The sequence below is a fragment of the Branchiostoma lanceolatum genome, chromosome 13, assembly GCF_035083965.1.
Source record: "Branchiostoma lanceolatum isolate klBraLanc5 chromosome 13, klBraLanc5.hap2, whole genome shotgun sequence".
Lineage (NCBI taxonomy): Eukaryota > Metazoa > Chordata > Leptocardii > Amphioxiformes > Branchiostomatidae > Branchiostoma > Branchiostoma lanceolatum.
This window is the reverse complement of record NC_089734.1, coordinates 8,516,505-8,544,501: the sequence shown is the minus strand read 5'-3', so window position 1 is coordinate 8,544,501 and position 27,997 is coordinate 8,516,505. Positions and strand designations below refer to the sequence as shown.

At 41.1% G+C, this 27,997-nt stretch overlaps 1 protein-coding gene and 1 long non-coding RNA gene across 2 annotated transcripts in view; one reads left to right on the top strand and one right to left on the bottom strand.

Moving 5' to 3' along the window:
• Positions 1–96: 96 nt before the first annotated feature.
• Positions 97–27,997, bottom strand: part of LOC136446750 (uncharacterized) — a 72,088-nt gene continuing 44,187 nt past the window's right edge. Inside the window, exon 2 of the long non-coding RNA XR_010757646.1 lies at positions 97–2,024. This is a non-coding gene — a long non-coding RNA (uncharacterized lncRNA). The remainder of the gene's footprint in view (positions 2,025–27,997) is intronic.
• LOC136446747 (G-protein coupled receptor 54-like) lies at positions 1,588–18,015 on the top strand. Its single transcript, XM_066445288.1, has 3 exons — positions 1,588–1,938; positions 14,522–14,657; positions 15,116–18,015. Exons 1-3 carry the CDS (start codon positions 1,588–1,590, stop codon positions 15,793–15,795), a joined length of 1,167 nt encoding a protein of 388 aa, XP_066301385.1. The 3' UTR covers positions 15,796–18,015.

Below are 27,997 nucleotides of genomic sequence, written 5' to 3'. Positions count from 1 at the left end.
GGCAGGTAGCTTAGACAGAGATATACACAACGAAATTCAGCCAAAAAATAGTTACAACGAAATTCAAATCATGCAAAATAGGACTACGATGTCATAATCAATGGAGATATTCTGTAATTGCAGCGTTTTCCATGATAGGACTTCGATACAGGTAACATGTGTAATTCATGGAAGGTGGAACATTAATAGATACCAGTTATGGAAATAAGGGCCTAATTTTCATAATCGATATGCCATACTTCCTTAGTAGTAAATGATGCGAATCTCATACTTGTGAGTTATAACATATGTGTTAGTTAGTTAAAGGTGAACTTTACCATGTGTAGATTATGAAAATGTAGAAGTCACTTGCGTAATCAATGCTAAAATCTAAAAATGAAATTCTGCCAAAGGATAGAACTTTCACACATACAATATACGTAATTTTGGCAAAGAAGACCATCAATTGAAATAAATTATGCTAATTACAACCCTATTTCCATAACCAATGACACAAGATACAACAAGAATTTACAAATGCTCTAAATACTGTAAATGCAGAAATGTTCGTGGGGATTTAATTTCGCGGTTGTGAGAAAATGGAGTGTTTACGGTGGTTTTGAGTCCGCGTTTGACACAATAGTAGCGCTACAGTCACACAATGGAACAGCTTTTCGCAGTGGTTTTAAGTTCGTGGTAAAGAGTTCACCGCGAAATCGTTAACCGCGAACATAAAACCACCGAGAACATTTCAGCACTTACAGTACATCACGGAGATATGACCTCTGCCAACTTTTGTCAGCTACCGTGAAGCAGCGTAATCCGCTTTGAATAGACATTCAGTCCTGACCTGTATTAACCTGTGAATATCTAGAGAAAGTCGCCCTTCACCGACTTCTACCTGTGGTTAGAATCCCTAAATCTTCACCCCCCCCCCCCCCCCGTGACCTGGTCAGGTTAAGTTTCCCGATCAGATGGCCTCGTCAGCCGAACCTGTCAATCAAATTGCTCACCCATGTCCCCCCGGTGAACTTGAAGGGCCACAAAATCCGCGCGGAGACGTGATCCCTGGGGAGATCTTGGTGAAGCCCTCATTCCACTAGGGCGTCGATCGCGCTGCGATCTAGCTGCGACCTAGATTGGATTTGTGCAACCCTTGATTTCATTGTTGGAATTTCATACAAAATGTAAAAGTATGATTGAAAAGACAACAAAACACACAAAGCGTAAAAAGATCCGTTTCATATCTATAAAATTCGTTGGGCGCTCTGTCAAATTTCCGGTCGCAGCACGGTCGCAGCGAAGTCGCCGTCCTAGTGGCATGGGGCTGTAGCTATGAGATGGTGCTGTCTCTGACGGGATGTCACGTGACGTTCAGTGGAGAATCCCTACCGTTGCTTCGGCTCTTGCCACTTGTGGTGTTTTCGGGCGTGTAGGCTAGGCACAGGTTCTGGGCGGACTAGTTCTCCGCCCATACAGCTGGGAAACCTCTTGTAATTCTCCCTCTATTTAGATGACTGTCAACACTACGACTTGATCGATGATAACGCCATTTTAAAAGCGATTCTGTTTCTACAGTACAGCGCGGCAAGAGTTACCCGTCTAATCATGGCTAACAACACAACGTCGTGGGAGAATTCCACGGTCCCGGAGGACGACGGCAGCGACGTCAAGTCCTTACCGGACACGGGAGGGTCCCCTCTCGGCGCCGAGGCCATCGCAGGCCCGATCGTCTTTGGTCTGATCTGCGTGGTCGGCCTGATGGGCAACCTGCTGGTCATCTACGTGGTGTGGAAGTACGACCAGATGAAGTCCGTGACGAACTACTACATCGTGAACCTGGCCGTGACGGACGTGTCGTTCCTGCTGTGCTGTGTCCCCTTCACTGCTGCAGGCTTCACCACGACCAGCTGGAACTACGGGCTGTTCATGTGCAAGTTCGTCAACTACTTCATGCAGGTCGGTTCCTCACATCTTATACCGTTCTTCTGCTTTTCCGTCTTTCAGAATCTCCACAGCATGTTTGTCATAACATAAGTCAGCAGCTGAATAATGGCACAAATAAGAAAACAAACAAGTGTTTATCAATAGAATGGTAAGAAAGGCTGTGATTGTTAGCCTGGATGCCAGATGTTTCTCATGGTCTAACTCAGAGGGACCTGCTGTATATTTTCCTCGGGAGCATGTAAGTTGGCCCTAGATCCGAGGAGTTGGCCGTGCAGACCTGGAAGCAGTCTGGCATCCAGGCTATAACTCATTGTAGGTCAGGGAATGAAATGGACCTGTACCTCTTGCTCCATCCAATTGAGACATCAATCCACGTAGTTCAGCACCTCTGCTGTGTGAAACATTTATCATCGAAGAAAAACGTCAACATCGTTTAATCTGTGGGCCTTGTCAGACGTCAGCCGTTGCAAAAATAGAGCTAATCCAAACGGTTTGAATTATCCGGCACACCGTAAACTTGGCAGCCTACAGTCGGGTTGCACCGGGAAACAATAACAGTAAATGAGACATCACAAACCTGTTCTCTCTGGATATTGAAGCATTGAGATAGTTAGCAGCACATTGTTAGATACCGTTCAGTGTTACTCGACACACCACACAGGTGGATGTGATTTGTTTTACTGTGAGCGGGTGGGTGGCACTGCGGGATGAGATAGAATCAGCGTAATTATAATAATTGTACTATTAGTAAGATAATACACGAAAAGTTTAGCCTTGTTAATAATTACTATCAATGTGTTCGGAAATCGGTCTCACGGTTTGCTTAACAGTGCGGTATGTTATATCTTATGTTGTAGAACAGACAGGGAAATCATGAAAATGCCCCTTTCTGGGACGCAGGCCAGGAAACGTGAATAGGAATATATCACGAAATACAAAACCGTTGGAAGTAAAGCTTCGGCTGGATTTCGTATACTTGGCTGGTGCGCTAGGAGGAAATGTACATTACATATATGACACTTCCTAATCCAGGCTTAACTTATGGGTTGTTTCTTCTACACACAGTTAAACCTGTAAACCACTCAGGGGATCGACAAAACATGGTCTATGCGGACATGTACTATGATGTAGTCACTATATACAGAATTCCAAATGCTTGTGTCAAAGGAAATTTTATCGAAGGGACCACCAAAATGTGTTCCTTATGATGAGTTGGTAACATTAAATGTTTGACTGTATGTAATTCAAAAACACGGCACGCTAGAATTATAAGCAAGGCCCTCCGGGGTAAGCGACCTATAGATCGTAACAAATTACTACGCCACTACGGGCTTTACTCATTACTCGAATACGTGTGAACCTGCTTGCCGAGGTTTTATGGAATGGCGCGGAAGGCTAATGAAGATGGGCGTGTGTCGTAAGTTTCACTGACGGGCAGAGAAGTGTGAGGATGGACGTGTATAATGCATCACATGTTTGTCATTTTCTATTAGGTCTAGGGAAAGAACGTTGTTTTGCCTGACCGACCCTAGCAAAAGTCTGCCGACCATATCGTTTTTTTTGTTGGTCGACCTAGTACCTCTACCAAGGGACGTAAAATTTTCGATCTGATATCGGTGTAGTCATGCACATTTTCTTACAAACTTTTACAAGGTATTTCTGCACAATTACAACATCATGTTGAAAATACCAGTGTTCTCATGCCCTTACATTGTTAAAGACCCCAGTAAAACTATATAAAGGCTGGATAATGTAAACTATAGGCTTCAGTATGCTACTGGCAGCCGTACAGTGCACATCAGTGTAATCCTGCCTGAGACAGTTTACCAAGTACAAGTTACTCTTCAACTTATGTTTGAAATAACAACAGATATCAGAAATTAAAGTATGTCTACACATCAAAAAGGACACTTTGCCCAGAATTAAAGTAATGACAACAATGGCTTCGGATTTAGTTTGAGACATTAGCTGGCAGTTTTGTGTACAGTTCTACAGAGCCCTAGTCTATACTGGTTTCTTAGACTACAAGTAGATGCCAAAATTACAAGTCATATTTACAAACACACAATTACCAAAGCTAATGTGGGAAGGACATTTTCAAGTTGGAAATGTAGATAAAATTAGATACTCTGACACTGCATTGACAGGGTTGATTTGAAATTTTGAACAAGGTTGCTTTTCCAAAACCTGCAAGTTGTAGATAGTATTGTCTTGATTATCCAAGACCAAGGGATCTTATCTGATTGAAACCTCCTTGGATTATGTAACTTTCTTGCAGTTATCTGAGCTATTCTGCATGGTTTGATAATGTTCCTATGAAAACCAGTACAGAAAAATTTTGAATTTCTTTACCAGTATTATGGTAATCTGTCCCTGCCATTGTTCTGGGATGGCAGACGCTCTAATCCTTTTATGAATTTATGTGCTTATGGGGGTCAATCCACCATTCAAGCTGCTGGACAGGTCACAGTTGGAGCACTTCCTTTACGACTTGCCCAGGGTAAGAATCCGATGGCTTTAAACTGTTCTTGTTGGATCACTTCGGCCGAAAAAAAAGACCGACCATAGTTGTTTTATTCAGGACCGAACCGGAAACACAACATTTCTGTTCTTTGGCCTAACGCTACATGTCGAGGGATATGATTTTAAAAAAAGGAATTAGGACTGGACCTGGAATTATAGAGAGAAGGCCTGGGGTGATACATTTTGCCCTCTAATTTCATTGTCAAGTCCATGTGTAAGTGAGTGGTCTTTCGAGCGAGAGAGACAGACTGAGCTAGTGAGCGATAGCCTGGATGTGAGACATTGCTAGCCATAGTCCTCTTCCACTGATCGCTACCCTGTTGGCTAGTAGATAGATGAGCGAACGAAATAATGAAAAGCAAACAGATAGCCTGACAAAACTTTAGGTAGAAATGAAGTTTTAGAAACATCAACATCCAGACTGTCACAGACAGAAAAGTTGATCAGGCCATGTTGATTTGATTATATGGATAATGGATGACATCACATGGGGACTCCAAAACTAATGCGAGCGTGCGAGTAAAAAAAATTGGAAAAAGAAAGCTAGCTTCATTATGAAATATGCGTGGTCAGAAGGGATGAAGGGAACTAAACACACGGAGTACAGGAGTATGGTTTACCGAAATATAGATTCTTCATTTTTGTTCTTTCAAAACTACTTCTTTTACCTTTGGAATTGACTTTTTTTCTTTTTCCGAGATTTGTTTTTGCAATTTACAGCATGTGTTTTCTCCTTCTCCAGCTGCTTTTTACGATTAACAGTAGGGCCGATTTTTTTTTTTTAAACGGACGAAAATGTATGAGCGCGCGGATGTCATCCATATAATCAAACCAATATGGACTAACTGACAAAACAAAATGGCCTTTGTATTCATGTCAGAGACAGCAATACATTTCTTATTTGTATGCACGGTTTACCATGCATGACGCCTACACCGGTGACTCACCGAGCAAGATAAAGAGTAACGGTCACCACAGGACAAGGAAACACGTCACAAACGACAGCAAAGCGTTTATCATCTGTCCAAATCGATGCCTGAAGCTGACATTTCATGGTTAGATGACTTCACTCGGCAATTATCTGTGTACACGCTTTCCGCATTTTAGCTTTTAGACAGCGCGAGATATTGAGAAGCTTACACATGACGTATGAAACACCAGTGAAAGGTCGTCATCATAGGGTAATGACGTAGAAAATAATCCGATAATGTACATTTTATCATACGTTTTACTGGTAAAGTCCATTCATGTAAGGCTTTAACAGAAAAGGAATGATTTAGAAAACTCAATATTTCATTGTCAATAGCTGAAAATAGTTTGATGGCTATAGTCATGTTAAGGCGCGGCAACATTCGCCGCGCGATCTTTTGTTGCACGATTTTCTGATAAGCGATGCTCTGACGGAACCGACAATGATCTTCATCCTCTTCCGTTGAGCTCGAGGCGTAAAGCTTGAGACGTAGCATAACGCTTTTGTGTAGCTGATAGTGTACTGCTTTGTCCTACTTTAGGACGTTAAATGGAGGTCCCGTGTTTGGGGAGAGCCACACCCCGCGCACGTTAAAGAACCCACCGCACCTTTCGAAAAAGAGTAGGGACATGCTCCGGTGTGCGATGGTCTAAATCTTACAGTCTGGTCTGGGATGACATCTTGAAAAGGTGATAGTCACCTGTTATGTCAATCCTTCCACAAATGTGGTAAATTGAAATAAAATGATTAAATTACTATTCAAGCAGAGGTTGGTGGGGAAATCGTGACCTTTTTATCATATGCCCCGTTTTTGTTCGGCTCTCCCCACTCTCTCACTGGTGTGTAGCTTTGTCCGGCACAAGACAGCTGGGTTTTACATCTAAGTCACATTCCCGACTGTGACCTCAAGTGGCTGTCGTAAATCTATCGTGCGACAACTGTGACAGGGCCGTACTGTGGAAAAGATAGAAAAAAAATTCTACTGCAGTTCCAAGGTCATATACCAGGGGGTCCAAAAGTCACCTTGACCTTTGTCTTCTCAACAACGACCCACAAACCAAACGTCGTCACAACACGTCCAGAGGTTCTTAAGTTATGCTAAGTACAACAATCCGGAAACACCGACACACAGACAGACACACAGACACCCCCAAAACTGTAACTCAATTTTTAATGTCACATGTAGATAATTTCATGAGGACAAGAATCAGTATAGTAAATACCTACTAGTTCTTTCAACTTTTTTTTCCAGCGAACACCCCGTAGTCTGTCCTACGTTCAACCTTGATCTTATAAGTATGGAATAGACGAATGACTGAATAACCCGTCCACCTTTCACAAATGAACACGTTAAGTCAATTAACTGAAGAGTTGTGTTCCCGTACCCCATAGTCTAGACGTGTATGTGCGCTATGGTCACGTACACAGTTTCTTGACCTAAACCTTGTTGCTGTCTCTTCCAGAAAAAGCTTTTAAGCAGGAAATACGCATTACCGTTGTGGAATATGGCATCTATTTCTGCTTTTTTTTTTCTTTCCCAAAGGAAAACCTCCGTAATAGTGTAGTGAGACTCTACCGTGCAGCTAACCTACATATAGCACTACTATAAATATGCCATTATATACAACTAAGGAATTATACAATCTTCTCATCGGTTATGCAAATTTGAACATGAGTTTTGTATCCTCTCGAACCAAGTTACATATGTAATGAGTATGACGTTCCTGTCATCTAGCAATATAGATATAAGTTTTTCTCCTTCATTATGCAAATGGTGCATATGTACTTGGTATATGATTGCGTACAATAGTATACATTTTGGATAAATATATCCTTGCAATGCCAATGGCATGGATCCAAACTGCGCAGACGTAAGATCAACAAGTCTTGGCCTGTACTATTTCACAAATCAAATCACCCTGCAATGATAAGATATACTCCCTGTCTAAGATGTTGGGTATACTTGCCAACACTCCCAAGATTATTCCACCCACAAGTTGAAGACCCTCAGAGCAGTACTTTATTACTTACGCCTGCTAATGCCTTTCTTGGAACACGAACAACCACGCCAGGAAATTTGCTCACCCTCTTAAGTACAGGGGATCCGATGGTACTATACAGTATTGAGTGGTAGCCGTGAACTGCATGTGAAATCAGAAAACCACTTAGGCCCCCTTCTACTAGAGACGATCTCGGTGCGACCTAACTTGTATTCGTGAAACCCTTGACTTCATAATTGGAATATCATGCAAGATGTAAAAGTATGACTGAAAAGATAACAAAATACCCAAGGCGTAAAAATATTTTTTTATCTCTGAAATCCGTTGTGCGATCTGTAAAATTTTACATTCTCGCGTGCACCCAGTGCATACGAGGTCGCCACCCTTTTACACTGGAGGTATTGGGAATATGTTAGGCACGTAACACAAAGTCGAAATTTTCTTGCTCCAAAAGTTTCTTTTCCTCACGGAAGTATCTCGCCTTCAGACGACCGTTAGCAATAGCTATTGAAGGAGACTGTATCCTTGAGTACGTTTGAGAGTTAGTTTTACATGTAGATAAGTGCAGTGTGCGATAAAGCTCATCCGAGCTCACAGGTCTTAATGATAGCCTCTGGCTACTTAGGCAGCGTTGCCGAAACAATAAACTAAGGCCACACCAGTTCAATTTATTGGTTCTCGGAATCACCCGCTCCTATTTTTTCCCAATCCCCCCAAAAAAATTCACATCACCCCTAATCAGGGAATTTTTACTCACTACATTACAACATTCGCAACTGGCCGAAACGCCTTTATTCAATTTTTCCCTGCCAATGTTTTTATCTTCAACGATTATGTTGTTTCATTGTTGACAGAAGTACGCTACATCTAAAATACAAAAAAAAGGTACTTTTGATAATTTTAAACCAACAGGTGCATCAACTGTACCATGGTATTACCAGGATGAGTTGGTTGTCTGCTATAGTGTCTTTTGAACCATATTATTCCTTATCTTATTCCCAAGCAAGCCCCTATCTTCATCCCAGACTTTTTGCGGAAACAAATCATATTGGTGTGGCCTAAAGAACATCATTGTGTTCACACTACGGATTCCCGCATTAGAACCAGGCGTTTGACCAAAGCAATTTTGAGAGAATGAAATTTGCGACAGTTACAGGATACAAAGTCTGCACATGTCTCTCTTCCAAACTGACTTCACATCCTGTAGGAAATAATCAAAACGGCGCGTAATGCATTTATTACAAGTGAAACAAGATTGGCAACATAAAAAGATGTTGCCATGGCGACGGTGGTCTCTGTTAACGTTTTCGTTTTAAACCCACATGCAAATAAGGACCTCGCATAAATCATATCAGTCGATCACCTTCTCTACCAAAATAACACAAGTTGTCCAATGGATGAAAATCTTGTTTTCACAACAAAAGATATCGTACCATTTCCTCATAAATTATGTAAATGAGGCCCTCTATGCAAGATTTGTGTCTAATAGTGGCCACATTTACTTAACTTCCAAATGGTGCAAAAATGAAATCTCCATCATTTACCACTAAGGATTTATAGTATTTTGTCATCAATTATGCAAATTAAGTATCAATTTGCATTATTGATATCTATCGATATTTATCTCTTTCTCAGTTACATATGTCATGTGTTTGAGAGTCCTATAATAGAATTCAGCTGATTTATTAACTGTCCTCATTAATTATGCAAATCAGATATTGATTTGCATAATTGGCATATGATTATGTTAATCATCACTTAAGCTATCTACACACCAAAAATTATGATGATCCGTCATCCCCTTCTTGCGTTATTCTCTTTCAAAGTTTGAGTCAAAATCAGCTCCTGCAGTTCCAAAAATAGCCGCTAGGGGGTCCAAATCTACAGGACATATTTTCCTAACAAAGAGCTACCCACCACTTAAAAATCATGACTATAGCATGTTCAGAAGACGACATTTGAATAGTGAAAGTTCCCCTGCAGTACCATAGAAAGTCGCTAGGGGGCCCAAAATCCAATCATTACAAGGTCTCCCACAGACCTACCCACCTACAAAATATGAAGACTATACATCCAGGCATTCTTGAGTTATCGTCCCATGGACTTTCACATTCCTGTACAATTCCTAGAATTCTTGCAATCTGCACACAATATAGTAAAAATTTTGCTCGCCCCTGAGGCGTCGCCAAAATTAGATACACATGGTGGCGAAACAGAGAGAGCCGTGGGGAGCTTATGTGTGCGAAAATATGGCATGCTACTTCCTTTTCCTCTGTATCGTTGCCAAATTTATGTTATTACCATTTCATAACATTTACTCAAGTTAATGGTCCATCCACCAAAATAGAAGTTATCCCGCCCATAAAGAGGACTGTGCTTTATAACTTAAACCTCCTAATACTTCAATGGAAATCCCTCCAATCCAATTCCAGACTTTTACGAGTCTACGCTGAGTAGAATAGGATAATGGTTTATTGGAACATGAACTGTTGATCCGATCCCATTACCTAAGCTATACGTTATACTAAACGGGTGATAGGTACGAAGCTATGGTATCATCTTTTGTACGGCGTTGAATTGCGTGCAAAATTAATGGACATTTTATAATATCTTTGCGATATCTCATACAAGTGATGCCAACACGTCCTTCAATAACAGTTAACGTTACATCTAGTTGCCATTTCCATCAGCAAGTGGTTTAACTGACGTAATCTTCCTGAAATGCAATTTGCAACGGTCCAGTATTTCAAATCACACAGGAGATAAACGGATTACGCTGGACTGTACTAATCTAAATGTCAGTTACGCCTCTTGTTAAACTTCATTAGGGTTATACTGTACTGTATATCATTTACATTTACATTTATATTTAGGGAGAAATTGGACAAGGCACTTGGGGATTAACTCAACGGGGTCATACCAGGACAACAGTCTGGCAATCTTAGTTCCATGGGTTTCTGCAATGAAGAAAACGTTTGTATCTGTCTGTGATATAATTTTTGTATGTGTGTGTGTGTGTGTTAATAACACTGTTATCTATATGTGTTATCTATTCCAACATGATACATTTGGTCTAAGCGATATCTCCACCACATACGTGGAGACGAAATGTTCTCCCAAAAGTTTACTCCAAGACGTATATATGATCATGACTTCACATTATATTTCATCTCCGCAGTGGAAAAATGCCGTATGATCAGTTAGATGCTCAACAAATGCGATTTCACGGGTTATATGTGCAATTTGCAACGGTTCGGATTTAATGGCATAGCAGGAGACCAAATCGCTTTTCTAAACTGCACTATATGATGTCAATCATGTGAATCCGAAGACGTCAATTGGTACATATATATTTCATGATAGAGCGAAGAGGGGGTACTCACGGACACACCAAGGAGATTTTAAGGACAAATGTGCACAAATTTCACATTAATATGTTTACCAATGATATCAGATACATACAATTTAACACAGTTGCGATTAGGTACGTGCAAAGATAAGGAGGTTTAATCTTTTCTGTATCACAAATTACAATTAATTTCGTTCCTTTCTAATATATATTCACTAGAATCCACGTATGAGCCGCGGTTTGCCTACATCGGCAATATTCCATATACAAATCTCCGCGCAGCTTGTCAATAGTTACGCCTTATGAACAGTAAAATCTCCTTGAAAGCGCTTAGCTTCATCCTGCCGACCCTGACTATCTCCCTGTCTCCACATGTCTTGTGTTGTGTGTAATCTAAGCTGTCGGCGTCTTTCGAACGGGAACATTGGATCCACCTCTGCAGTACTTGGGCCGTACGACAAGATTCCCCGAGCGACACTCGTGGTACCAAGCTGGTACACCCTGCGTCATTTCACATTTGATCTTTTAAAAGTCGTAACTGTAGGAGTCAAATCGGCTCTGATTGACTCTGGCAATTCGTCGCAGTCCATTGAGATGCCCGCCTAATTTTTGCACCATCATGCAAAGTACAGCAACTCCGATTCTATTTAGATGTGGGCCAGCGGTGAATAGCACTTTGCAAGAACACTCTAAAGTAGGCAAAGTCAAAATGTTCTCCAAAAACTTTATTTCAAAGGTCGTTGTAATTTCCAACTGATGCCATTCCTGAATGTCGTTTAACCAACGTAATTTCCCAGCAAATATAATTTCAGCAATTCAGTATCTCAAATGGGGTAAAGCGAATTGGTCTTCTAATACACATAAATGTCAAGTACGTCTCTCCTCTACGCTGTATTGCTTTCTTTTTTCAGAGCAGAAAAAAACGCAGTGTGTGTGTGTGTTTGTGTGTTTGTGCGTGTGCTTGTCTGTGTGTGTTTGTGTTTGTGTGTGTGTGTGTGTGTGTGTGTGTGTGTGTGTGTGTGTGTGTGTGTGTGTGTGTAAAAATATATTTGGCAGGAAACAGTTAATTCTATCCATTCCCTGTGCAAATAGTGTGATCATTTTGAAGCATTTTTTAGCCTCTTCATTTTCTTAATTCGTCACCACTTCCACTAGCTTAATTCTGAGCACTGGGGCTTTTGAGGCATATGGTTTTCATATTGGAAAATGCCACTCACTGTATTAGTCAAGAGTCCCTCGGGTAAGCCAGGCAAGGTCTCATCGTTTCCACTATTCTTCAGCCAAGAAGCGTGTCGGGGAGAGACTAGACAAGATCTGACGGGTTCGCATGGTTGATTTCTCCTTGCGATTGGCGCCGTGAAGCCAGCAGTGCCAAGAGCAGGCTGATTAGAAGAAGAATGACTTTTGAAGTTGGATTCATCTTTTGTCATGGTTCAGCGCCAACATCGATTCTCCCTGCGTCATATGCCTGCTGTGTTTTACATTTGATATTAATCTATCGAACAGAAAAGTTACATAAAAGATGCGTTATTAATCGGTATCACGATGGTAGAACTGTCAGCTTGGTAAAGCGATACTGAAGGAATTTCAAGTCTAACTTCTTAAAGACAGCCTGGAGGAAAAACAGATAAAGAACACTGTAATGAGAGGCCCTCTGTGATGCCTGTTGGGTAACAGGATTTGTGAAACACATGGACTCAGTCGGTAGCAACACCATTTTGTGGACCCGCGGGGCGTTGGCGGCCTCGCTGCGTCCTACTAAAGTTGGACTTGTGTTACCCTTGATTTTTCATTGGGAATATCATGCAAACGGCCGGTGTGACTAAAAAACACAATCACACAAAGCGTAAACGATTAGTTTTTCATCGATGAAAATTCGATGAGAGCTCAGTCAAATTGCCCGGTCGCGGCGAGGTCGCCAACGTGCCGCGGGTCCAGTGAGTGAGGGGCTAGGCTCAACAATCAACATGGAAGATAACACCAATGGAATGAAGTTCTGATGCAGAGGATTCTGTTCGCTGTGGAACCGATCGTTAGGGAGTTCTAATAGGCCTCACAGCGTTAATTTCAACAAAATCTAACAGCCATTGCATATGCCTCACTTCCGCCGTTAATCGTAAGCACCTGCTGACTTGCAGGCACTTGTAAACATGTATGTCCATATAAGGAAATGTTTGCAGTTTAATGGCGCTTTTTTTATGACACCGTAAAACATTTTCCGGCTTCCAATATTAACTCTTTATGATGTACAGGGACTATTCAATAAGAATGTCTCATTTATATTAATCCAAGGACATGCCCAATATTCATGTATATGATATACTATTCCATTCTATTTTATTCAACCTTGGCAATGTCATGTATTCTGGGAAATGTATTTTCTACATGTTCACAAAAATATTAAATACAGCTTTATGGTTCTCCTACCATTTTGCGGTCTATCAAACCTGCAATAACTTCAAAATACTCTTAATGTCCTATAAATTTTTATGTCACATTGTCTCAAATCGATACGAATGGTCGGACAACGTGATATAGTCAAGGACTCTGAACAGTCATCCGTGAATACTCGTAAACTAAAACAACATCCCCGTATACCGTGTCCTCATCTGAACCCCGGCAGCGGCAGAATCTACCCACTACTCATTAATCACTCGTCTGCCTTCATTATTTTAAACGGCGAAGTCTTTACCGGCGCCAATCTAAGGCCGATGCATCTAATCCCTTTTCCAACACGCTCCTCTATTAGGGATAAGTTTTATTAGAAGTACCACAATTTGTAGCTGAAACGTCTGATTGCTGCAAATGCCTGGCGGGCGAGCAAACAAATCATTGGAGAAAAATGCAAGACGGGACTGACATTGAAAACAATCAAATCGGTGATAAAACTATTGTCACAGGAAAGTGCAGGAATAAAAGTACCTGTTGCAAGAGGCCTGTTAGTGTGCAATAATGCATAGTGTGACAGTCGGCTTGACAGCTGGTTTGCATTTTTGTTTGTATGCTTGCATTTTTGTTTGCTTGAAAGGGCATTTTAGGTATCAACAGCTTTCGATCTCACTAAATGTACTGGACCCATCATTAAACTATGTTTTAGAAATGCATGTTATGCAACTAAGTCAATCGAATAGGCATTGCTGCTTAATCAGAAAATGAATAGATGAAAAAATTCTGCATTGCTCAATGAATATATTTCGAACTAAAATAGGCACGTTGGTTTGAATTGTAGTTTTACATTTCCACCCACTGTTGTAGAATTTCAAGGTCTAGATAGTCAAAACAATAAATGTACAAAAAAATACCACAACAGGACTGATTTAAATACCTTTTGTCATGCGCGAATGAACATATAATGAACAAAGTAACTTTATGTTTCCATGTGTATCAAAAAGAGAGAAGAAACTATCAGGTGTATAGATTACCAATAGTATGTCTTATTAGCATTTTAATACATAGTATTCAGCGCTAGACTGCAGTATTTCAGTGTTCCACGCATTATATATTTTACATCCTTTAGATCACGTTTTGTCATATGTGCATTTAGTCCTCCGGGCATGAATATGCAATTAACATTATTATCGTTGTTATTATTATCTATAAGGTTACGGTACAAGACATTTGTTTGATGGTAGCTGCGATTAGTCTGGACCGGTACTGTGATGTCGACAACCCCTTCTACTCAATCCTTTCCCATGCAAATTCCAGATCGTCAAAACAGAAACTAAACGTAATCTATACATGTATCTTTATCAGGTTACGGTACAAGCCACGTGTTTGACGCTAGCGGCGATCAGCGTGGACCGATACTGTGCTATCGTCCACCCCATCTCCTCTATCCCTTACCGTAGTCCTGCCATTGCCATGACCATCAGCGGCTGCATCTGGATCAGTGAGTACCATAACGTCCAATATCTCATGTCATGGGGTGGTAACTTTATACCATGGTCTCCTCTGGTGATTTATCATACGGACACTTTATTAAATTTTGCAGAGCGTAACAATAACGATGCATATGGGCTTTAGTGATTTAGTGATAGCGGTTTGCGAGGGTGTCAGAAAAATCGTTGATCGGGTGAAGGGCAATTTGATTTATGGTATAAATCTGTAAAGCATTTTGCGTCAGAAGAACTTTTTTTTATCTGTTCAGCTTCCTTGCAATAGCTTTTGATATTTGACGGACATTTTGTGAAAATGCAAGCGCAAATGCAGAAATGGGAGCAATGATACTCTCTGTAGTATTTTCTATTTCACTCTCTGTAAGAGTCTTAGCTAAAAAGTTTATCTTAAGCTATAGTTTGCAGTATCTATCTATGGCAAGATTTCATGTGGTATTTTTCTTTCTCTTAGGCTCATTCCTTCTGTCATTGCCGGTTGCCATCTCCGCCCAGCTCGAATCGCAGGAGTGGAACGGTCCGCAGACCCTCTGTCGCGAGGACTGGACCCCCCACGAACAGAAGGTCTACAACGTCTACATCGTCGTCAACAGTTACGTCATCCCTCTGCTGGTCAGCGCCACTTTCTACGGTCTCATCGTGCGGAGCCTGCGCGCTCGAGTCATCGACTACGACGGGCAGAACAACGAAGGGGAGCAGCACGCCCTGCGGAGGCAGAAGAGAGTCACCCGGATGGTAGCTGTGGTCGTCCTCCTCTTCGCCCTGTGCTGGCTACCTAACCACGTCCTGAATATGCTAGCCGTGTTTGATCCAATGTTTCCCTTCACCTACACAACGTTGTGCATCAAAATGTTCGCTCACTGCCTCAGCTACGCAAACTCTGCGGCAAACCCCTTCATTTACGGCTTCATGGGCGAGCACTTTCGGCAGAACTTCAAAAAGGCCTTCCCGAGATGCTTCACGTTGAACCGAGTGGGCGCGGCGGCTCCAAATGTCGCTCAGTTAGCGACGATCGAGCAACAGTTGGGGGAGCAGGCCGGGGGCAGCGCTCCTGCCAATGGTGGCGAGTCAGATCGCCGACACAAACATTTCTTGCCGCCGACACATTTGAACCTTCCAGTTGTAGAAAACTGACTCCAATGAAATAACGTCATGGCCACGTGCCATGATCCTTTGCGTTTGAGACGGATATGCGCAATGAACGGTTTCGTTTTGGCCACCATCTTTGAAGATGTTCAGTTTTGTGGGTAAGGCCACAGTGAGTAAATTTTATGGATGACATCAGCGCGCTCATTAATTTTCGACTGATTTCGAAAAAAAAACAAGATTTTTTTACCCTTCGGCAATGGTCAACATACCGAAAATAGTATAATATGTCGCAAACTACAGTCAGTTCTATCGCGAAAACGTTCTAGATACCATGAAAGGGCATTTGCAAATGTAAGAATTGTGAAAACTTTGTACAAATGCGTTGTACAATATTGTGTATGCAAGCTGTAACAAGATTGCTCGTCGTCACTAACTTACAGGAAGACACTGTGCAGCCCTCATGCCAAACTTGTAATATAGTCTGTAATTTCTGTGCCAATATCATCAACAACGTGTAATCCGATCTGCTGTTCTTGAATGAAGTGAACTACTAACAAATTCGAAATTTCATTGCCCTCCGATCATATGTCCGACAAAGGCTCTTGTGTTGTGCAATTGTTTGATATGATCCAGCAAACGTGAGGCTCAATTGCTCGCATTTGATGGCATTTGTTGACAATGTGTTCCATATGAATACCCAGTTGAATATAGTTGCTGCCGAGGTGTTCCATTGCGTATGAATGCCCATGACCGGTATGACATGCTTACTGTTGAATCAAGAAGGTCTTTTATCATATTTGAAACCTCATTGGTTGAATACAGGAACAAAAGACCTGTTGGTCGTGATATCATATTTTGTTGCCTCAAGTCTTGTTTAACAAGATTCATGATATGAAAATTTGAAAATATAGGAATCTTTTTTTGGCCCGCCTTGTTTTTCTTTCGCCCTATCTCATTAATCTTGGAGTCTGCAGAGGATGTCATCCATAAAATTTACTTGCTGTGGCCTAAATGAGGAACCCAGAAAAATGTTGGGGTGGGGTCAATGACCCTAAACATACTTGAGAACCCTTTCGATGAAAAATAACTGGATCGGTTTGCTGTAACCAAGGACATTATATAATGTCCTTGCTGTAACGTTATATCTTTAAAAGAGAAAATTTACAAGCCTACAAGGGACCAGCATATACCAAAATGAACACTGGAACGCTTCGATCAATATGTCCCTGATATGGAGGATTGAGTACATTATGACGAAAAACATATAGTTATCTTGTATATATTTGTATATATATATATCTATATATTGTTATATGATATGTATATCGTAAGTTGACTATTTTTGTGAAGATTGGTTCTTTGTTAACGTGGAAATTTTGTAGAGGAAAATCATTATATAAGGAGTATGGCGTTAAGTGACCTATTTGAATGTTGAAATGTACTAGACAATTGTACTAGTTGAATGTTGAAATGTACTAGACTATTGTAGTAGTTGATTGTTGAAATATGCTAGCTTACCGAACTATAGTACTAGTTAAATAGTGAAATGTACTAGGTTGTAGCACTATTTGAATGTTGAAATGCCATGGTTTATAGAGCTGTGACCTGTACGGAATTGTTTGTCACGATGAAACCTAAAGATATGGATCAATATCATACAGGAAAATAATGTTATTCGTATAATACAATATCTATCTTGTGATAAACACGAAGGGTGTATGTTGGGTCGGTATCAGTCTTTACCAAATATATATATATATATATAGATATAGATATATGGAAATGTTTCCCAACCAAATGATATTCCAATGGATTCTATTCTATATAGAAGCAACGTTCAAAAAGCTGAAAGAAGACAGGTGCCACACTGCGCCAAGTCAACATCCAATGAACTCATGGACATACAAATCATTGAAAAGACACATAATCTGTAATACATATGTGAGGCATAGATATAGATATAGATATGGATAGATATATACCTCTCCGTGTGGTACTTGTATATGACATCATGAGAGGTTGGAGACGATACAAAATTGCAGCTGATATGGATCAATAACTTGTATTTGCCTTGTGGGTAATTAATGGTGAGCAACCGAAGATATGAAACTTGACATGAGTCTAGATAGCTGCCACTTGCAATGATTGAAAATATTCATATCATCCAACGATCTCATTTACCTGAATAATGATAGATGTATTTTTAGCTCGTACGCTGTATGATTCCCGCTGACACTGCTTACATGATTACACTAATGGCGTCAGTGTCGGGCTTCCTGGTGAATCTTTCGATCTCAAGGGACAGGTGACTTCGCACTTCTCGGAACTTGGAATTTAATTTGCATGGTGATGCTGTGTAAACTCATGGTCGGCTTGTATATTTTGTGCCTCAAGCTTCGTGGATTGATAATAAAGAACGTAAAGCAGTCATCCTCAATTGAGGTGGAGCATATTCCTTTTTCAAGTAGCTGTGAGTGCAATGTGCCTCGCTACGGCTCGCGTTTTTAGCCAAACACACCGGGTCACCCCTACTGTTCCCTATAAGTATATTGGGTGCTTTTACGTGCAGAGGTTTGAAACTTATGCCTCAAGCTCCCTCGCCGACTTTACGTCCCCATCCGAAATGACGTATGTAATCCCAAACAACATGCCCGATCTGGGGTCGTCCCTAGAATCGATCTCAGGTCCATGGATGCGGGGAATTTAAACCAGATTACTAAACAGCGGAATGGCAGACTTGTAGAATACTGATAACTTCATGTATCATTTGTACTGCATATCCCTCGATGAAAACCCTCAATTAGATATTTCCATTTCATGTATTAAGGGTTTAAAATAGAACCCGAAGTTCCGGAACAGTTATGATTACTTCGGTACACAATTACAGTAATTACCGTGAGGGATTGATTCTCTATGCCTCTAACTGATGATGCTTACATCCCACATCACGTTTAACTTATACACACGTACAGCTTAAATGGATTGGCCTTGATTCTACACACACGCACACAACCCTTATAATTATGTGTAGCTTTAAAGATATGAGCTAGGCGTACAGCGACTGAGAACATAGTAGATTTTCTCACTTCCGTTATGATGTTAGATTCTGAATCAAGGTTGAGCTGTAATTGCCAACACCAAAATTGGAGTTGAACAGTCGAAAATTTGGGTGGGTCAAATTTTGGTGTTGGCAATTACAGTTCAATCTTGATTCAGAATAACTTCTACCAACACAGATGAACTTTTAAGTGAAAATGTTCGATTGTTAAATTTCAATGATACTTAAGTACAGTTGATCTATTCTCCAAACAGAGCACGTAAGGAGGGAAGCGTTAGAGATCCCGGCCACTCCTAGCCCCCCGACCGAAACCTCCGCTCGGAAAATACAGTTTTGCAGTAGTTAGGTTGTGGGGACCTGCTGTATAGAACCATCGAAAGCCAATGTAGGTGCTACTATGTCGTGCAGATGACAATGCTGTGTTGTACGACAATCGGAATCTTCACGCTATTGTAGTCAATTCCAGTCACCACTGGCCTGTCCTGTCACGTTTCGCCTTTAAGACTATCTATCAGGAATATCGATGTTCTGAACAGAACGTCTTTAAAATAGCACTTTCCCAAAATAACAGGATATCAGTTCATCCATCTGTACCTGAAGCCCAAAAGAATGGCGCAGATGATGGAATTGATTTGTAGAAATGGGGTCAGGGAGAGAGAAAATCGTTCAAGAAAACCTCAATTATAGATATAGAGATGCCCAGCGGCGTAGCTTGACATTATAGTGCAGTCAAAGCCACTTGAGCTTACGTGAGACTTCGAACAGATGCAGCCTTTGAACTGCAACGATTGTCCATGGGGATAGTGGCAGATAGGCCTGATCTAACGAAATTAACGCGTTTCATTTCTTTTGATATGCAGGCAATAACCTCTGAATCTCAATAACCGACTGATTTCAAAACTTTGCATGCGTTGATATTTCTTCTCATTTAAGACACCATAATGAATTCCCAGTTGCTTTGATATTGTAGTCAATTACAGTATCATTAATAGTATCGCTCTTAATGGCATCCCCAAGGTTTTGTGGGGTAGTTGTGACATTTATCCTACAGTCATGATCACTTTCTTCAGCAATCAGTGAATCTCCAATTGTAGTTTTTAGTCGAACCATCATAAATAAACACGTGTACTACCATCATATTGTGATGATACCAAAACAGGAGACATCTCCATCTTGTGGAAGTATAAAGTTTGGACCTTACACTGCAAGGAAGAGTTATGCAAGCATCGTTCCATCCAACCACACGTAAAACCCATTGTTACCAACTTGGAGATTTAGATACACTTGTCGGTAAAAGGGGTTACAAAGCCTTTAAAGCCCTCTCTTCCTCTAGATTTTAAGGTCGACGCACCAAAGTAGCTATAATAGACACACAGTCGGGCAACAACTAATCCAGACACGCTCTAGCAATAATTTGATACGACGGACCTGCGCAACTACGTGTTAGAAAGGATGGTTGAAAATGTCTGTGTGTTGAAGTGTTGTTGCTATTCCTAATAATAAACGAATGACCATGGATATGTGAAAATTCTAAAGGCACAAGAACATGGCTTTTAAGTGGATCGACCCGGATTTTCACTGAAGAAGTGATTTTTATCGGCTCGTAAATCATTGCCACGATGTTATCGTAAAACATCATAAATATTACTAACCAGCTTTATGTCGTAAATTCGTTCCTGGATTTTGAGGAAGGAAGTTGTATTAGCCATGGCCGATTGCCGTGTCATCAGTAGAGAACTGATGTTCGAAATATGCATGACTGTGACGTAATGTCCGCGTAACCTTGGAAACGGATCGGAGAAGACGAACACGCCCGACCTTCATACCCAGCTAGTTCCTTTCGTTCAATATTGCAATTTGCCAAATATGGAGTCAAGACCTTTCAGCAATTTCCCACCATTAAGTGAAATACCCTGTTCAATCTTTAATAGTAGGCTTCATACGGTGAACGTGCATCATGTAAGCATAGCTATATCTTACAAGAAGCATCGTTTTTTGAAGCTGTGAAGTTTTTGAGCGCTTATGTATTTACTGGTTGTGCCATATACCTAGCAAAGGAGCAACGTCACATGATAAAAGAATAAAATGTGCCAGTGTTATCTATTTTTGTTATTGTGCCAAACCATCCCCTGTACCAGCTACTTTGCCGAATTAGGTTCCACCCACACAAAGAATCATGCAGACTTATTGGCTGACTTTCACAAATGTCAGAACATAAGCTGGAGAGAGGTCCGCGCTTAAGTTATTGTAGACATGCCCAACGTGGAATCATGAGGATTGGGGACAGGGATGACCATAGCACGTGTGATTCACAGTGGCGCCCACAGGCACGTCTAGTGGCCCTATAGTGTAGAGAGAGGCGTCCTACATAGAGGAAATAGACAAAGGGCGGTACAATGTTACCTGTGAGCGAAAGAACTTGTAAATACTGCACGTCAAACGCAGTGGAAGACGAAACGTATTCTACTGCATTTTACGATCACAAACAAAATTCCATCCCATTTTCTCCGTGTTAACAGACAAAAAGAAAGCTACTATCCTTTCAACATCACAAAACCCACGCACTGCTAAAAGAGTGGGGTCCTTCTTCGTCTGTCACTGTCTCAGAAAAACAGTCAAACCCAATAAGTTAGAATTTTGAGGTCAGCATTTAGAGGAGAGTAGACACATACCATACTGTTCTACATTATTTGTCTACCCTCTTCATGTTACTTGCAATTACCCAAATGAGCACGAATTTGTAATGAACCTAGGCCTACATAATTATGTTAACGTTATGCTTAATTTCTGACACGCCATTTTGGCCGGACATTGATGTTACTACAACTGCCACCACTTCAATTTTATTCCCGACTATCACTTGTATCAGATAAATTTGGGTTCGATATATGAGGCGCCGTACATCGCTGATTTCAGTCGAGAGGACTGGCGTTGTCATGGACGTTACCACTTTGTGATTATGAGACGCCAACGAGAGGAACCACGCGGAAATTGAAAGTGTCACCCACACAAAGATGGCACACAGAAACATCACCCTGAAATCAGGGGAAATGTGTCATCGAAGCAGCGTTCAATTTTAGGGTTGAGAATTCTTCGAACGGTTCAATTGTCGGGGGAAATCATTGCTCTGTACCATTCTGGTCTTAACTGAAGCTTCTTTTAAAGAACGGTTGCAGTCAGATATGCAAAAACTAGGTGTAACAGACCGTTCGGTGTAATATAATTATAACCAGCTGCTGCCGCGCCGCGTGCCTGCGAAGCTGGCGTGTTACGCCAAATGGCGGTTGTACCGGCTATATAGATACAGATAGTTGCATTATTTTCAAACGATCATGTGATAAGTTTCCAATCTCGTTCATCATGGACCATATTATGGGTCACACAAAGGTTACATCTAAAAAAAAACCCTGCATCACAGAGCCACTGTCCGTTTCATCTACAGTTCTCAGAAGACGTATCTTCTTTAAACTTTCACACATCTCCAAGGCTTAAAACAAAGCTTTTAAAAGGCTCAGGTGCCTGTCCTGGTTTCTTTGATCCCATGTCTATAAACGGCTCGCCAGACGAAGCTGAAATGGGCGAGCAACCCAGTGGACGCGCGCTGGACACAACTTCTATAAAGAATCATCGCCTTCACTGTCTCTGATACTCCATCATAATAAGAGTTCAGATGAACCCTGACTTGCCACAACTTGTTGAAGCTTGAAAATCGAAATCATCACAACTCAAAAACACCATACTTCCTCCGATGCCTGTACATTTATTTTCTGTAATCTCCAAAAGTACAACCAATCAATGTACATAACTTGACATATTAGGTTAGCAACCTACCGAGAAATGCGCCGTAAATCTAACTCCTGATCTGTAGCTTTCAGACTACTACCTTGTCGTCTGTGATGTAGTCTTCATATAAGATTTTGACTGCCGCTTGCAGATGATTGACGAGGATCTTAGATATATCTTTCTCGAATAGACATTGTTGAGGTGATGCTTGGTGTGTACGGAGATGACTTATGAGTCTGTCTACGTGAATAAGCACGGTCATCGGGTGGACTTGGAAACAGAATCAAGAAAAAACAAACATGCAGTTAGAACCGTGTTAGATTAATAGTCCATGCGAAGACAAGATTTAGTCTAGGAGGCACGTTCAATCTACAGTACTTATCATGACCTGAAAACCAACGTGCGTACAGGCGGTGCTCCATTTTGATATCCAGCCCGTATATCTGATTATTATCTTCAAACAGCTAGAAGCTTAAGATAACATAGGGAAGAATACATCAAGCGACCATGGTGGGGCATGTATGCGGAACATGTTTCAGAAGAATCAATTTCACACTGATTTGGTCCATGAGTTTATCTTTCTTTTCGGAAATAGCTTAAGGCTAAATGGCACGTAACTGGTCGTTCAGAAACGTTCGCGGACTTCAGAAGAGACACGATAACAGTAGATTTGACACAGCGGTGCTTAGGCCACCCTTCCACTGGAAAGCGACCGCTGAGTGACCGTTGACCGACCGTACAGCGACCAAAATTTGTATGACCCTTGATTTCATCATTGGAATATGTTGCAACATGTAAAAATATGATTTAGACGACAGCAAACGTTGAAAAAAATCGTTGTCATCTATGAAATTCGTTGCGCGATCAGTCAAACCTTAAGTCGCTTACCGGTCGCTGCGCGGTCGCAGCCTCTGGTGGAAAAGGGGTGTTAAGGATTTGATTTGATTTATTTATTTATCTATTTATTTATTTATTTAGTTGGTTGTAGAAAAGTATACATCCAGGGCTACTCAACTAGCCGAAGGCTATTACAAAGGGTTAGCCCTGGTAGCTGAACAATATACAAAATTTGATACAAACTTTCACAAAGTAAACTTTCATAAATACGTTTACGACTAAAATACGACTGAATTAAAATGCATATCTTGATCTTGATAGGGTACCAACGCGTACACAAGATACAATACTAAACTACATGGATTTTGTACAGAACTAGCACAAAACTGAAGCGCATACGAACAAAAAAAACTGCACAAGACTGGGCTATCTATCAAATTGTGAACAAAGCCAAAACCTGGGTTCATATTGATAGACCTTGCCCTATTTTCTATTGATGGTGATGCTTTGTGCAAAAAAAGAGTAACAATCAATCGTTTGTGGCATAGTTCATTAATTTGATACCTTCGACCTAATCCTATAATGTCCGCAATGACTTCACCTGAAACGACCTAGCATGGATCAAGGTCAAACAATTCAAAGGCAATGCATGAACCCTTCAACATATCATACATTTCTCTTTCATCGGCCTTCACAAGTCGTATCCCCTTTTGACGCTCATACTTCTAGCCTTAAAAGCTTTTAAGAAGTCTCTAGTGCCTTCTGTAATGTCTTTGTTTCCGTGTCTAAAGACCAGAGCGCGTCAGAAGAAGCGCACCTTAAGTGACTGCGCACGTCGGGAGACAAACGCCTCATTAAACCTTAACGCCCCACCGGTTACCATCAATTCTCGCAACGAAGTCATATCCTTCATTGCTTGTTAAAGCATGACACCTTAATGGCCATATATATCCTCCCACATGTCTTTTAGAATTAGGTACATACTTTGGCGTAGCTTGAGGCAAGACTGGTGACAACTGGCTGTATATTTCTGGCAACCTGTCCTTGACGATGATCAAGGTTTTAATTTTGTAACAGCGAAGCTAAAGGGCAAGACCTGGCCCTTTGTTCTAATGAATGACCACGCGTTCTAAAAGATGCGTAACAACTTGTCTCCCTCTAGAACACTGCGGAATGTGTTGTTTTCAGTGCCTTAACTTTTAACATTACTCTAAAAGTTGCAAAGCTCTAAAAGCTTTTGACCATTCGCTGTGAGGCAGAACATTTGGGACTCGTTTCTCAACGGCATTAGAGCAGACTGTGAGCTCGTTTCATGAAGGTGACCTATGGATATTGGCGTAAGGAAAGAGGCAAGGTCCTTAAGCTGGGTCATAGTGGGCACATGGAACACTGTGTCCTTCAGGCACTATCAATCTACTCGCGGTGGGTCATTACGTGAAACTAGGGGCAGAAGCCAAGACCCTTCTGTGATGCCCACCATTGGGGACTTTATCTTGGTAAATAAAATATTTAAAGGTTTAACGCATCTGGAACATTCCTTGCGTAGAAGTCGATGCCGAGTAAATGTATTTCGTACCATTCAAAATCATTAATATATGGTTATGAAACCTGTTACAATGTTACAACCCATTGCTGTCAGCACATAGTACATTCTTTCTGTCAAACCCATGAAACTTAGTGTGCCCCTATGTGCGCTTAGCTCTGAGTACATAATTAATATCCAAAACATAGCTCGTTTCATATATCATTCCGTGTCATAGTAATAAGGCCAAAAAGTATAATAGTTATCTGGTAGTATATCAAAGTGATGTTCCAAGATTTCATAAGTTGAATGAACTTAATTTGCTTCTTTCAGCAGATTTTGAAAATAATAGCCCAGCGAAATAAATTGTAGTGAATATCTCTTACAAAGACTGTCTTAAGACATCAATCCTTTTCACTGCCAGCGCTAGAAGGGCGTCTTCAATGAAAGGGCGTTAGTGCCAGCTTCTTTAATAAAGCGTATCTGATCCACTTACAAGGATCAGTGGACCTTTTTACATCTGGGACATGGAAAGCATATTCAGAGAACGGCTCTACATTACCTGCGGCAGAAGAGCGTGATAGGGACAGTACCAAATGGTGCGGACTGATGATGTGGGGCGTGTATATACGTATGGATTGATGAGACACATTTGCTGCACGACTTAATTCTAACTCTTCAATCATGCATAATACCGCTCGCCATGCCCAATTATTCAATATCATACGCTTGCTCTATTGCTTGTTAATTCCTATAATATTTGTAATTTTCCTTAGCAGCCCCTATATTTCTTCCTGTATCTGGTTTCTTCATGTGTCCCTTAGGAATTGCGCGGCTACGTCATTGCCATGCATATCTCTACTGCTGACGTGAAGCTTAGTGTATAATCAATGAGAATTAATGAAGCCAGAAATGAAATGGGTTTTCCTGTGTGTTATCGAGTTGGCTTGTGCAGGTCTCATTAAAATTGCACACGAGAAACAGCTACAAGTCACAATCATTAACTTGCTTAATGAAACATTAAATGATGCCGTGTAGCATATAGATTTTTTGTCTAATTCCAGTCGATATATATATTGTGATATCTTTATGCATACCAAGCTCATGTAACAAGCATCATTCTTAACAATTAGTTTTAATGATAGATAAGTGCTTATGTTCTATGGACTTCTGAAACTGCTATCATATCAATCATTGAGACAATATCTTAAAATGACATACACGGATGTATAGTAAGGATCCCCATCTATCCTTAGTCAAACTGTTTGACCGTTGGGGCATCGCAGAAGATCGGACTACCAGTTTTCTCGACCCTTCTCTGTTTTTCTTATCATTTCACTTATTGTCATGTCTGTATCTTTTCCGTTGCCTACCCCTCTTTCTTCCTCCCTGGATGGTTCCTTGTATGACAGTCGCAACTAGTCATTATTACTGTGACACGTGGCCGCAAGGACCCACGAGTCTTTGTAATTAGCAAAATAAATATTTGTGTCGATGCTATCATATTCTCCGGCCCGATAGTTTGTTCTTAGGTCCACAGACATGGTTCCGTTCTGCCAACGGACAATGGGGCTGAATACGCCTTGAAGTTCCATGGGGACAACCACAAACTTTCTAATGCCCCAGGTTTGTCTGCAGGTATGTTAAACATTGCCGTGTGGACACAAAATAGACAGTGTAATATCTACTCGCAGCAAAGGTTAGGTGTGATAGGTTGTTCGCCGCCGGAAGCTGGCGTGTTGCGTGATTATACAAGTTGTAACCCATATAAATGCAGATAGATTTCTTCCTACTTGTACCCAAGGTTGACTGGTTCAACATTCTTCTTCTGTTAGATTTGTATAAAACGGCTTCCGTTTGAATTTGATTGAAGATAATGCTCCAAAGCATCTATTCGTACACATACTTCAACTTTGTGTTGTCACCTCTCCCTCGACATGTAAACTAACGTCAACGTGATGAACTGCTCTGTTACTGGAGCGTTAAAATGTACAAATCCTTCAAGATGAGATAGTATTTGTTATCAGGCCACACCAACTTGATTTTATGGATGACATCCTCTGGAGACCCCAAAACTAATGCGCGCGGGCGAAAAAAAGAAAAATCCAGCAAAAAAAAATGCTACTAAACCACAGGACTACTAGTACAAAGCTGGTATTGCGAACTGAACCACAGAACACAGTTTATTTGTAGGAGGTACATGTAGGTTGTCTTGTTCATCATAGCAGACTCAGCGCAAGTGATTGATTTTTAATATGTTGACTAGAACAACCAAAGAAGTATACTATTAGAAGGTATTTGGCTCCAAGGACTGTGGATGATATATGTCTGTGATGAGAATACTCATATACACCCATAAGGGCAGTTTCAACATATATGGCATTGAACTCCATATTAAGCATTCCATGGTTTACGCTCACAAATCCCTCTGCCAATCCCTCAATTCCTCTCCCATGTCTCTCATTGTTGCAAAAGAAACGTGTGAGAGCCACTCTGGATAAGTCGTGTTTGAAATTGTCTGGGTGATACTCACTGGCCACCGCGATCCTCTCGTACAACTGTGCAAACGCAAAATCCCCCTAGCCAACATCGATGGCATACCAATTCACATACACCCCCAGTTTTCCGATAAGCCGGCACAATGCTAGCCTTTTGCGGCAATCTAAGTCGGCAAGTTGCGGAGTTCCGTGTAGCCTTGGAGGAGGTGATTTTTTTTTTTGACAACAGGCGAAAATCAATGCGCGCGCGGATGTCATCCATAAGATTAAGTTGGTGTGGCCTCAGCTTAAGCACTGATCACATTTCTTACCGATGGCATTTTGAATTTCCCTTCTCGTTACACGTTTCCTTTCGCTCCATAGATATTACATTCTATTACATTAGTCACGGGGAAGGGCAAGCAACCCCTCCCTAAGCCCTGTTAAGAAATATACCCTGCTACAGAAGCAAGGAAACTTGTTGACCCGTATGTCACTAGGCACTACAAGATGAACAACAGCATTACATTAGTCAGAAGCAAGTTGCTACGGTAACCATAGGCCATTTTT

Bases quoted from the DNA above. Each gene is read 5' to 3' on its own strand.
- LOC136446747 (XM_066445288.1), top strand. From the start codon at position 1,588: ATGGCTAACAACACAACGTCGTGGGAGAATTCCACGGTCCCGGAGGAC. The intron at 1,939-14,521 runs GTCGGTTCCTCA...TATCTTTATCAG, and splicing joins TCGTCAACTACTTCATGCAG to GTTACGGTACAAGCCACGTG. The intron at 14,658-15,115 runs GTGAGTACCATA...TCTTTCTCTTAG, and splicing joins CAGCGGCTGCATCTGGATCA to GCTCATTCCTTCTGTCATTG.